A 12,975-nucleotide genomic window follows, 5' to 3' on the forward strand; every position below is an offset into this window, starting at 1 on the left:
TAAATTGTAAAAATATTTTACAATATTACTGTTTTTACTTTATTTTTAATCCAACAAATGCAGCTTTGGTGAGCATAAGAAATTTCATTCCAAAACACACACACAAAAAAAGTTTATATTGACCCCCCAAACTTGCTAGTGTATTAGTACATTTATGAATTCTTCGCATATTTCATTCTACAGCTATAAGTTTTTGCACAAAATCTGTTTATGTAAATTGAAAACACTCTTAATACATTAAAAACCAAACAAAAAAAAAAGCAAACCACGCATCCTCTAATCCAGTTTTATTCTTTTTCAGCAAAAGAGGAAAGGGAAAAAAAGGAAAACAAGAAAACAAAAAAAAGAAAGGCTACAAGACTTTATCTTATCCATATCTTCATTTTTTGTATGTTTTTTTTTTTTTTGTTAACCTAAAAAGGGCAAAGTAATGCAGCTCTATGCTTAGAGTGAGAGTTAACCAGAAACACAAAGGAGGTTAAATAAGGATTTTTCTTAAGATACACAATATTCATCTCTTTTCTTCAGTTCTGTCCATGTCGATATCTCAACAGAAAACCAGTCAAAGTAATAATAATAAAAAAACTAATTAAAACAAACAGAAAAGCGCGGGTAAATTGAGACTCTGCCTTCCTCATTCCCACCAGAGCTGAACACATCCCCCTCCCATAATGCAAATGATGAAGGGAAGAAAGAAAGAAAGAAAGAAAGAAAGAAAGAAAGAAACAAAGAAAGAAAGAAAGAAAGAAAGAAAGAAAGAAAGAAAGAAAGAAAGAAAGAAAGAAGAAAACGAATCAAGAGAATATTGAAGGAAGGTTAGCATGAGCAGGCAGGAGAAAGAACAGGAACTAGTGAGAATGAAGGAGAGGAAGCAAGAAAAAAGGGCAAAAAAAGCCACCGAGATCTTCAGCTGCTTTAAAAGAGGCAGAGTGTATAATGCAAGGGCTGATGGGAGTCGTACGAGGTTACAGAGTGTGTTTATTCAGACCTGAAGGAACTAGTTCTCAGATGAGCTGTGGGTGGCCCTTTCCCAACCGAACCCAAACCAAAGGGTACCGTCTGGCTTGTCCTCGGCCCTCGTGCTGAGCGGCGTTTGAAAACACGGCTGTAAGTGCATCTGTGAGTGTGAGTGTACGCCAGTGAACGGCACGGCTCTGACTCGGCTCGAGCTCGAGCCTACGGGCCGTGGCAGGGCCGGCCTTTTTTGGCGTTGTCCAGAGACGGGGTGACTCGTGTGATCCAAGTCACCCTCCCTTCCCTCGGTTGCTGTCTGTCATCAGAACATCCGGAGTAGAGGATCCCAGAGGTCTCGATCGATCGATGTGTTTCCCCTGGAGTCGATCGCAGCCTCTGAGATTCCTGAGTACAGACCGCCAAATTAGTCTGACCTGCGTTTGGGTGTGTGGATGGACAGATAACAGAAATTAAGGCTGTGCGGGTCGCCTGTGTGTGATGAGCACGAGGCTACAAAGAGGGGTCAGAGGTCAAGCAGGGGTGTAGGTCCTCTGAGATGTGTTGGGAGGGAAAAAAGATGCCACTAACAGGTGAGTGAGTCGTGTGGTGTGTGTGTGTTTGCGAGTGAAAGAGAGTATGTGTGTGTGTGTGTGTGTGTGTGCAGGGGGGCGTTCAAGAGCACTCCTCTCCGATGCGCTGGCAGGTTCGGCCCACCTTACGGTCCAGTTTCACCATCTTCAGCACAGCTTCCTCTCGGCCGCGGCCCAGATGGTCAAACATACAGTTGTGTTGCTCCGGCAACCGGTGCAACATGCAGAACACATAACCTGAGAACGAGAGAGAGGGATCAGGATGAGATGAAAGAGTTGTATAATCTGCTCAAGGTTGATTTTAATAGCACGAGCACGTCTTGTTCCTCACACGTGCCGACTCTTTGAGACCTCCGGAACGGCTCTGAAAAGTCACTAATTACGTCAGCGTTAACCCTGCTGAAGTCTGGGCTTTTTTAAATGAATGCCAGAGAGCTGGCACAGAGATTACAATGATCTCAGATCTTTTAGCAGTAAAAGGAAATGGATTTGAGTGGTGCTTTCCTATGCAGTGCTACACTGGCGTGATGGTAGAGTTTTTAGAAAAAAAGTAAAAAGAGCCTACTTCCAAGTCTCTATATCCAAAAGTAAGAGAGTGATCGGGCGGCCTTTCATTGCAGTTCTGTTTAGAGCTTTTTAGCCATTTTTCCCCTCTACAAATCTAATTTTAGTTTTCATTTTAGTGTTAATTTGGTCTGAAAATAATTGTGCATTAAGCTTAGCTGTGTTATAAGCTAAATAATATGGAACACATTTTAAAAATATATACAGAAAAACTTAAATATTTATACATTTTGCAAACAAAAAAAAAGTTAAATAAAGATCTCTGTGTGGCGGTCGGTCGTGTGAAATGAATGCTTGTTATATTGTTACATTATATACTTTTATATTCGACCACTACAAATTATTAAATGCTAATGAGATATTAAAAACTAACACAATACAGAAATTGCAAAGTTAAGGCATAACCTTTTATTTATGAAAACTAAAATATTTATAAATAAATATCAAAAAAATGAAATCTGAAATTAACAGTAAAAGCATTATCTATGTAAGCAAACACCACTAATTACAGTTAGGCCAAATGTAGTCTGAATTCTTATGTAAAAACTGTGATCTGAGCTCATTTCCATGTAAATAAAAATCAGCTCTGCACACAGAGGAGGATCCATTCCATCTTAAGAGCCTCATTAAGAAGAAAGTCTCGTTAAGCAGTTTAATATATTCATTAATACACATGGTGTTTTTAATGAGTCCGAGATGATTAAAAGCTTACAATGTTTCAATTACTGCAGCCACAGAAGAGCTGCATGGCACTGCACACATCAGTGCATCACGTAGCGTTATTCAAGAGCGACATCGCTGAAGCTGCATCCACACGGTAAAAATGGGCATATATATTGTCTTTTGAATTGACTGATGAGAAAGAAAAACATAATGTGGCGTTGTTAACGGCATGCTACCATGACCAAAGCTTAATATGCTACCCGATTCATGAAAGATTCGCTCAAATGAGGCAGTTCATATGAATACATTAGTTGAATCGACTAACAGAGGTCTAAATCAGTCAAACACTTGGAGTACTTCAGCCAAAAATTAAAACTAGCTAAATTTTGACTGATGGCTAAATTAACCCTCATTAATTTGTTTTTTCATTGGAACAGATTTGGAAAATTTTAGCATTACATCACGTACTCACAAATGAAAAACATCAAAATAATCCACACCACTCCAGTTCATCAATTAACATCTTGTGAAGCGTAAACTTTAAAACATTATTTCTGTCCTCTAACCATAATATTGCTTTCTGAATTAGGAGAAAAATATGCACAGTTCAAATTTATTTCTATTTATAAATTAGCCAAAACAGTCCAAAACAGTTCTGAACAAACATGCTTGTGGGTCTTAAACGTGGATTTTTTTCACTGAGAAATTACTATGGATTATGGTCTTGTATTTTGGCTGGAAGCAATGGGTTAAAGTAATCTGATGGACTGGAGTGGTGTGGATTATCGTGGTGTTTTTATCAGCTGTTTGGACTCTCATTCTGACGGCACCCATTCACTGCAGAGGATCCATTGGTGAGCAAGTGATGGAATGATAAATGTTCTAATGATATAAAAACATACTCACCTAAATCTCGGATGGCCTGAGGGTGAGTATATATTTTTGACAAATTTAAATTATTTGGCTAAACAATTCCTTTAAATCTACTCAAGATTACTCACTCACTGGACTGCAGGGTATTTTACATTATTGTACATCCAAACAGATTTTCCTAACCCTTGGAGGAAAATGCTGCAGAGTTTTTGGCATCAAATAACGGCAGGAATCCTATCTGAGATAAATCCCGACGGCATAATGACTCCGATGCGAGCTGTCACGGGAACAGTCAGATCCATAAGTGTATTAGCAGAGCTGTGGGAATTGTCATTAGACTGATGACTTACAATAGCACCTTCAGTTTAACAAACAAGACAAAAAATAACAAGCACAGCCAGGAGGGACTGATGTTAACGGCGCAATTATGTTTACATGCTCCCTTTATTTCATCACCTACAGAAAGTGTCTAAAATTTGGGGGGGTAATGTACTCCTTTAGTTCTGTAGGGATCTAAAAGTTCTCGCTGAAATTGCAAACAGTCAGGTGAGGAATGAACAAGCCCGTATGGAATCGACAGAATCAGAAAGCCCATCATTTACATCATTCTGCACGTCTCGGAACTAGTGATGTGATGCGGCAAAACAAAAAACTTTCGTTGTCATCAACAAAGCTGTCCAGACTTCACGCATGCGAATCGGGAAGCATTACAGCTTTGTCACATCATCTCGCAGATGACGGCCATACTAACCACAGCGACAGGACCCCAGCTCCTGTTGTACGAGCTCCAGTTTGGTTTGGCAGCGATGGCACCGCCGACGGTTCTTCTGCTTGGGAACTCGTGGAGAATCTTCAGAACATGAGGCCTCTCCCACACGAACACGCTTCTCGGGAGACGACTCGCTCTCCGAACCTGAGGCTGGAAACACAAATACGCACTTTTCAATGCTTTTGCAGTTGCAAGTGCATCTCCGTTTGAGGTTTGAAGGATGTAGGTCAATCTAGATGCATGCCAAGTTGGATTGCCACTCAGTAAGCAAGACCTTATACAAGTTTACGAATACGAATTTAAGTAAATATGAGTTTTTCAGGTCTATTTAACAGTAACATTTAAAGGGATAGTTCACACACAAATTTAAATTCTGCCATGATTTACTCATCCTCCTCTTGTTCCAAACCTGTATGAGTTTCTTTCTTCTGTTGAACACAAAAGACGACAATGTGGAAAATATTCAGAGCCAAACCGTTGCTGGTAGCCACTGACTTCCGTGGTATTTTTTTCCATACTATAAAAGTAAATGGCTACCGTCAACTGTTTGGTTACCGTTTCCATTGAACATGTTTTAAATTTTTCAGAAACTGACAGAGGTTTGGAAGATTTTCAAGAGAACTATTACTAAGTAATAAATGATGCACAAATTAATTAAAAGCTACATAATCTTCACTGTATGAATTAAATACATGATTCCGGTTAAAGCTACAGGAGCAATTCAGTCAAGAGCAGTGAGCCATTCTCTCTTTTTCATTTGTTGACTGATTAGCATTATTCAACACAGACAGCAGAAAGTAAATCAGGCTGCTGTCCCTTTAAGATGTAATGCACAGATGTAATATACTGACACACATTCAATTTTGAAATAACCAACCATGTTGCAAATACACTAGACAGCAGCATGGTTTGACCAGAGCTTCAACTCCATTGATTTAGCTCCCTCTGACCTTGGTAAGTCAGTGTAAACCAAAGCTTGCAGTGGTTTCACAACTTTAAAACGTTTTTTTTCTTGAGGGTGGAGAAGTGATAAGGAATGTGTAAAGCATGGATCTTCAAATCTGGCCCTTCCTGTAGAGTTTAGCTCTAACCCTAATCTAACACACCGCATTCTAATCAATGTCTTCAGGATCATAAGAAAATCACAGGTAGGTGAGTCTGATAAGGGTTACAGCTAAACTCTGCACCACAATGGCCCTCCAGGGAAAGATTTAAGGAACCCTGGTGTAACGTAATGATGAATCACATTTCTACACTGACTCAAAAATATATATTTTGACAACTGGATTTGTAAACTAACTGAATTATGTTCTCAAAAAAAAAAATGATAAATGGTACAACATAACATTCCAGATGAAGATAACTGTGCAGTTTGTAACACCTGATTACCTTCAAAAAGCTGCTTGGAGTCTTTATAAGCACATTTGTATGCTGCTGTACATTTACAACTCATTTCCTCAGTGGTGTGATGTGCTAGACTATTAAAAGCTGTCTCAGACACACATACACAAGAGCGGTGGTGAGGTGTACCTGAGTCGCAGGGTCGTTTTGTAGGAGTGGATAGCGTGCCTCGAGCTGTGTCTGTACTGGAGACTTCTGGGAGAGAGAGAGAATGACAGAAGATTTAAATTTATGCATTTGGCAAATGCATTTATCTGAAGCGATGTACACTGCATTTATCAACTCATGCACTCCCTGGAAATCAAACCCATGACCTTGGCATTGCTATTTAGAAGCGTTTTACCCACCGTTTGAGAACCCACTAGTCTACATCTCTAAGGTTTCAGACTTTCTGGTTGTCCTCAACTCATATTTTGGGATTTGACATTCCCAAAAGTTCATAAACACGATATAATAAGCCTGTGGTTCTTTTTCATCTGCAGTATCTCTATGACTGCTGTGTGATATTAAAACAATTAGAGTCCATCCGAGACTAGATGCAATGAGCGCTGAAATATCATCTCCTTTATTAGAAGACAGAATTTGTGTGTCCTCACCGTCCTGTGCAGGAAGAGGTGTGGCTTCTGTCGAGGGCTCATCAGAGCTGGCTGGCTTGGAGGACAGGGTTTGGCTACTGCTGCTGCTCGTCTCGTTACAGAAGACTGCTGATTGGCTATTGCTTGAGCTGGGGGCGGGCTCTGGAGTGCAGTCTTCATCTGGTGGTTTCTTCTGTATGTCTGAAGGAGAGAACAGAGGGCGTGAAAGTCTCTCAGACAAATTGATTCAAGTATAATCATAATCATATAGACCATGTGATAACAGTATCTTACCAGCAAAACATTTGGAGCAAAGGTTCATGGTTTTGCTGGACCTGGAAAAAGAAAAGACAAAGCAAATATTCTTTTTAATATCTGTATGGGGAAAAGTACATCTCTTTATGAAATAATTATCATAACACCAAAATATTAGCAGTTGAATCCAATAGTAAGGATATTTCATGATTCCTGATACACACTTAATGTGCTGGGGAATTCCTTTATTTAGAAAACGTACATATTAATTTATTAAAAATTAAATATTGACTATTTTAGATTTAAATAAAAATAATAACATTTTAAATAAAAAATTACTTGGGTAAATACGCTATAAAAACAACAAATTAAAAGTATCCCATTCTTTTATTCAATGAATTTCCTGCATAACCCCGATCTGTTTGTGATTACTGGATAAATATGTGTAAAAGTGAATTGGATTCAGAAATTTTGATTCTGAAAAGATTCATTTGACTCACACAAAAGAACAATAAGCTAACACAACCAACAACACTATGGCTTTGTGATTAAGTTTTACTCTACACAAGAGCAATCCCTATTTAATGAGATCTTTTAGTGGGGACAGTTGAAACACAAATCTGAATTGTTTGCTGACTGAACAAAGCCTCAGATGCCTCTTCAGTGGCGAGCTCTTCACTGTTCTTTACCTGCAGGCTGAGGGTGGTGACATATCAAACACTTTATGCACACACACACACACACACACAAACAGTTATTGCACTTCCTTCATGCGCCTCAAAAGTCTCTCTCAGAGTGACACAGGTTAGCAATGAAAACACCATCAACAGCACAAGAGCAATCATAATCAGTGCCCAATCAATGAGGCGGAAGGAAGCATGGGGAGAGAGCAGGCATTGTGGGTAGGAATAATGCATATTAAGAAGAGGAGCATGAAGAGCACATCACTACATGAAAACACTGAAGGGGCAGCCATGTGTGAATGAGCAATAAAAATGTGTCATCGACAGTGCTGATTGAGTAACATATGATGATTGTCCTTAAAATAAGCTAAAATGGTTCAATACGTTGATATGTTTAGATTAAATCCAAAATATAACGACTATAAGAATCAGTGAAAGAGTTCATTTTGAGCAGCCATTTGGATCAATTAAATAAAGCAACACTCCATCCTTGCGACTTTCATTACCCTTGCAATGTTTACCAAGGATTTGCTGGCTAATGATCTAAAAAGGCAGCGATTGTATCAGTAATTAAAGCTATATAATGACACCTAGTAGTAACAAAAACGATACTTGCTACTATATTACGTAGCTACTGAGTAAATGATTGCATAAAAAGCAAGTAAAAAAGTCTTTTAAAACAGATACAAATATTTCATGTCAGCTAAATTAATTGTAAAATCTGTAAATGATTGCATAAAAGTAAAAAAAGTTTGATAAAACATAAGTTAATGAATTAAATTGTAAATGATTACATGAAAAACAGAACAATGGCAAGTAGGCTCAAAAATAACAATTTAAAAATTACATAATTACATTAGCAAAACATTCAACTTCTGTCGAATAAAACAAATCACACAAAAAATTGGGCAGCCAAACTTATATTAAATACAAAAAAAAATTCTGGAAATGCGACGGTGTGCGTGTATGTGTGCGCACGGTTTTCCTCGGTCACATGACTCCAAGCCAATCAAGCTGGCCTCTCTCTGGATTAATCTGACATCTCCTGTTAAATGTCATCTGCAATTATGGCTTATGAAAAGAGGCAACAGCCCAATCAAGACTCCAGCACACACACACCTCAGCCCACCTTCTGAAGAGTTACTGTGTGTGCGGCATATTCAACAAATCACATCACACCATTAATCAAGCCATTTTACTAAATAACCACAATAACACTGAATCTAATTTAGAGACGTGATTGATGCCATGCTTCCTACAGAAGGAACCCACCTGCCAATAACTGGCTCGAACTACATACTAAACAAAACAACACTAACATTTTCAATACTAACATTTCTACCAGCAACTGTTTGGTTGCTAACATACTTCAAAATATCATCTTGAAACTCATACAGGTTTGGAAGAACATCAGTGTGAGTAAATAATTTTTATTTTTGAATTAACTACTACTTTAAAATAACAGCTTTATTTATTTGTGTTATTTCATTGTCTTTTCTTGCCACATTCAGCATACGTTTGATAAGGCAAGCATCAGTTTTATTGGTCATTTTGTGTTAGGAAATTATAATCCCAAATATTAAAATGATTAATATGTGTAGTCTCTATGTGTATGAGATCAACATCTACAGCGCCTCAGCAAGCAACAGGAAGGCTGCACGTTTTAAAAAGTAGCTGCTGTTCAAGGCCTGATATTAATGCACTTACCTTGAACATAAAATTAAAGCAACGATGAAATGGTGAAGGCTTTCTTTAGGAATAATGAGAGTATTCTGTGGGAATCACAGGGGACGGCGCATCCAAACACAACAGATGATCTCACTCTCTACACTCATTCCCTGGCCGCACCAGCTCCCAAAAGATAACGCATGCTTGAAAATGAGAAGACCGATGTGCTAACAGGTGTTAAAATGGAAGATGCCAGATGGAAGTTCGGAAATGGGATGAAAAATGAAACACCACTCCTGCCCTTCACACTTCAGCCCCTCTTAACTGCAGCGCCCTCTATCTACACACAGAGAAATGTCTATGGAACAGTACAGATATTACTCCAAATTTAATACCAGACATTTGTGTTGTGAATCATTTGATTATCTGGTTTGCAGCCATATAGTTCTAAAAAAATAACTTAAATATGATCAAATGAGTTACATATTTTATTTACTAGAACATACATAAACTTTTTTTTATCAATTTTCCAGCAAAATAGTTTTAATTTGGCATATAATGTTGCAATGACTTAAAATTACATTAAAGGGATAGTTAACCAAAAAATTAAAATTCTGTCATCACAAACCAAAGAAAATAAAAATGTAACCAAATAGTTAATGGTCCCCATTGACTTTCATTGGTTAAACATTTTTCTAAATATCATCTATGTTCAAAAGAAGAAAGAAACTCAAATAGGGTTTGGAACAACTTGAGGCGGAGTAAATTATTTTTGTCATTTTGTGTGTGAACTACTCTTTTATTAAAATCAACGCAGCTATAACTATTGTATTTGCTTTAGTGCATTTCAGATAACATGCACTAAGGATGGGCTGAGTTTACTCACGTGACTTATCATCAGATAATTCATAGGCGTCAGGTTAATCTTGACATGTTAGTGAGGATGTGTTTTAGAATTCAAGTATTGTGCAAAATTTTTCTTGACACTGGTTATCAAAACAGAGCCGCATTTGCTTGTGTCATTCAACACCAGTTGGGCAAGTCTACACAAGGTTGAGGGAAGAACCAGTCACGTTTTGAGACTGCTTTTACACATGCAACAGGTTAGCTGAAACCTTTCCCTCAAGTATCGGTTTACTAGGTTTTATGTTCTGCCCAATCAAATAACTACTTTACAAAAGCTGCTCGGTTTAATGCATGCAAGGGATAACAAATATTAGGCCTATACTTCAGATTTTGATGAAAAATGTGATTACTGACAATAGTGGCATCAGATGTCATCAGTATTTTAAGTAAACTATAATTTAGTCCACATTAGACCATTCAAACTACAGCTAAAACCAGATATAAACAAGAAAATGTCCACATTGGTGCTCTAAAGAACTAAGAGCAATATATCATGGAGGAAATGTATAAGATAATGATTAATATAACAGAGACTGTGGGTCTTCATTTGACCATACGAGTAAAATTATCCATCTGGAAATTTAGAAAACAGAGACAAACCCCTTCACGGTTTATAAGGTGGATGATTAACTTTAAAATTTCAACATAATATAAAATAATTTTTAACAACAATTTCGACCCAACAGGTTTTATTACCATTTGTACTAGTAATAATGCTGAAATACAGTTTTAAAAGTTGCAGAGTTTTATATTAAACAATCACAAGTATGCCATTTAATTATTGTCATTTATATGCACCAATACACCAAAAACCGTAAAACAACAAACTACCAGCAGATAGTTTTTGCATAGCAAACAAAGCAGGAAGCAATGACAAACAAATGTGCAGCTTTAACTGAATGACAAATGAGTCAAACTTTACAAATCATTATTTACTCACCCTCTTGCCATTCCCAAAATGTATGATTTCTTTTTCATTGAACACAAAAGGAGAACTGCCATGACATATTGACATCTTGGTCTCTTTATCTAAAACTACTGTATGTCTTCAGTGAAGTGGACTTTTTACCTAAAATTGTGTTTTCTTTGGAGCTTGCAGTTATTAAAATAAAAACCACAGTAAAGGGAAAACTGCATCTTTTGTGTTCGGCAAAAATACTGTTTGTGTGTAAATTTCAGACTAACTTGCAACATATAAATCATATGCAACTAATTATTATACACCAAACAATCCACCATGACAAATTGTCCATAGTTAAACTTAAAAAATCTGATATACAAGCAAACAGAACCATGCATTGTCAATTCTTACAAGGCTGATTCAACATACTCCCTTTTTAGGACATTTACTGTATCGTTTCATATATCTCTGCACAAAGCAAACCAGACAGTTTATTAAAGTCTGAGTCTGAATGGGAAAAACAGTCAAGAATTCAGAATAGAGATGGGCTGTGGTTTAAATCTGCCAATATAAAGCCAGATATGATGTGCCATGTTAACATCCGGTTTCAAATGTCATGTGCATCTTCAATGACAGTAACTGTGCCACTTGAATAAAGAGTCCAAAATAAACCACTGCTACAATCTATTTGAGTCATTCAGTCACACAAACATGAAACATTTAAAGAACAGAGATGAAAATGAATACAGTGATCATAATGATGATGAAGAGACCAATCTGTATATTATTCATCCTGTGTCATCATAAAGTGCACACACCTCTGTACACTCACACATACACACCTTGAAGTAAACCTTGACTTCAGTCCAGAAAATGCTTCTGAACAAATGACAATGACAGCACTCGCCTGGGTCATTAATACAGTATTGCTATTACTTATTTGCACTCAAATATCATCTTAACATAAATGCATTTTAGATTTCTGTGAAAAGTAAGATTTCCCGTAAAACCAGTTGCAATGGTAAACACTGCATTCATTTTATTGTCACATGAGCTGGACTGAAATATCACATTGCATTTTACTATTTTTCGGCACTAGTAGCACCTAAGAAAATCACACACACACACAAAATATGACCATCTTCAAACAGGTAGTCCCACCCCAAATTCCCAACATTGGTTCAGTGAAGCTTGCCCTGTTGGACTGGATGAACATCAATGGTCTTCTAATTGGTTTTTGAATGACAAGTTGATAAATGTGTACGATTTACCATTGATTAGTCTATTTCGAAAATATATATGTAGAATTAGTAGGCATCACTATCACATTTCCATCACATTCAGTTCCCTAAATGCCTATTTGTGAAACCCTGACCTAACAAATCAGGGACACCATCCACAGATTCACAATCTAATTTACACAAAACAGAAGGTTGAGCCTGTTTTATAATAGCTTAGTCACTGGTAAAGTGAGAGGGGTTTTATGTGATTAAATTACCTGATACTTGAGCCATAAAACATGTAATTACTGGTGTACCATCAGCATTCAATCCAACCATTACTATGTCATCTTTTTTTTTATGAAAGCAAATGGACAAATGGCTAATGAAAGCCTGCTAAACGATCACTTGTCATGGGTCTGTCTTCGTCTTGCCCAAATCTGATGCATTTGTTTCCAGCACAGACAGCAAGGAGTGTCAAATGACTGCACCTGTGAGACTGTAACACGTGCTCGAAGAAGAGCATGATTAATGTGTCACTCAAGAAAAAGTCATTCTGTCATTGGCTTTTCCTGGCTGTGTTTCAAAACCCAGGGAGGTGTCTACCTAGACAGCATTTCAAGTCACTGGAGGCATGTATAAAATGTTCAATATGCTGTCTAGATAGGCCATCAAATAGGTTTTGACATACAGCACTTAATGCTTATCTCAATGATGCCAAAACCTGATGCTGTCTATGTAGGAAACATGCACATAAAAAAAAAAGAAAAGTAAAATCCCTAATTTTGGATAGGACAAGAGTTCCCAAACTGGGGCAAAAGGACCCCAGGGAGGCTCTAACGTAGTGTTAGGGATCCATGGAAAAGCTAACAGGAAAGAGTTTAAATAAATAGCAAATTTTAAATTAATATATGATTTAATAACTAATGATTTAATTTATACCCCCCGACGAC

The 12,975-nt window shown here is 37.4% G+C and overlaps 1 protein-coding gene across 4 annotated transcripts in view; it reads right to left on the bottom strand.

Annotated features, from left to right (window-relative positions):
- Positions 1-272: 272 nt before the first annotated feature.
- Positions 273-12,975, bottom strand: part of LOC113056649 (AN1-type zinc finger protein 3-like) — a 28,466-nt gene continuing 15,763 nt past the window's right edge. For 3 of the 4 annotated variants that reach the window (XM_026223442.1, XM_026223439.1, XM_026223441.1), the window contains exons 2-6: positions 6,684-6,724; positions 6,411-6,590; positions 5,944-6,009; positions 4,396-4,563; positions 273-1,781 (exon numbers count right to left, since the gene is read on the bottom strand). In XM_026223442.1, the coding sequence (XP_026079227.1) occupies positions 1,627-1,781; positions 4,396-4,563; positions 5,944-6,009; positions 6,411-6,590; positions 6,684-6,711 (597 nt within the window). In that variant the 5' untranslated portion in view covers positions 6,712-6,724 and the 3' untranslated portion in view covers positions 273-1,626. The remainder of the gene's footprint in view (positions 1,782-4,395; positions 4,564-5,943; positions 6,010-6,410; positions 6,591-6,683; positions 6,725-12,975) is intronic. The other variant, XM_026223440.1, reaches the window with a different exon arrangement.

This window comes from Carassius auratus, chromosome 38, assembly GCF_003368295.1.
Source record: "Carassius auratus strain Wakin chromosome 38, ASM336829v1, whole genome shotgun sequence".
NCBI lineage: Eukaryota > Metazoa > Chordata > Actinopteri > Cypriniformes > Cyprinidae > Carassius > Carassius auratus.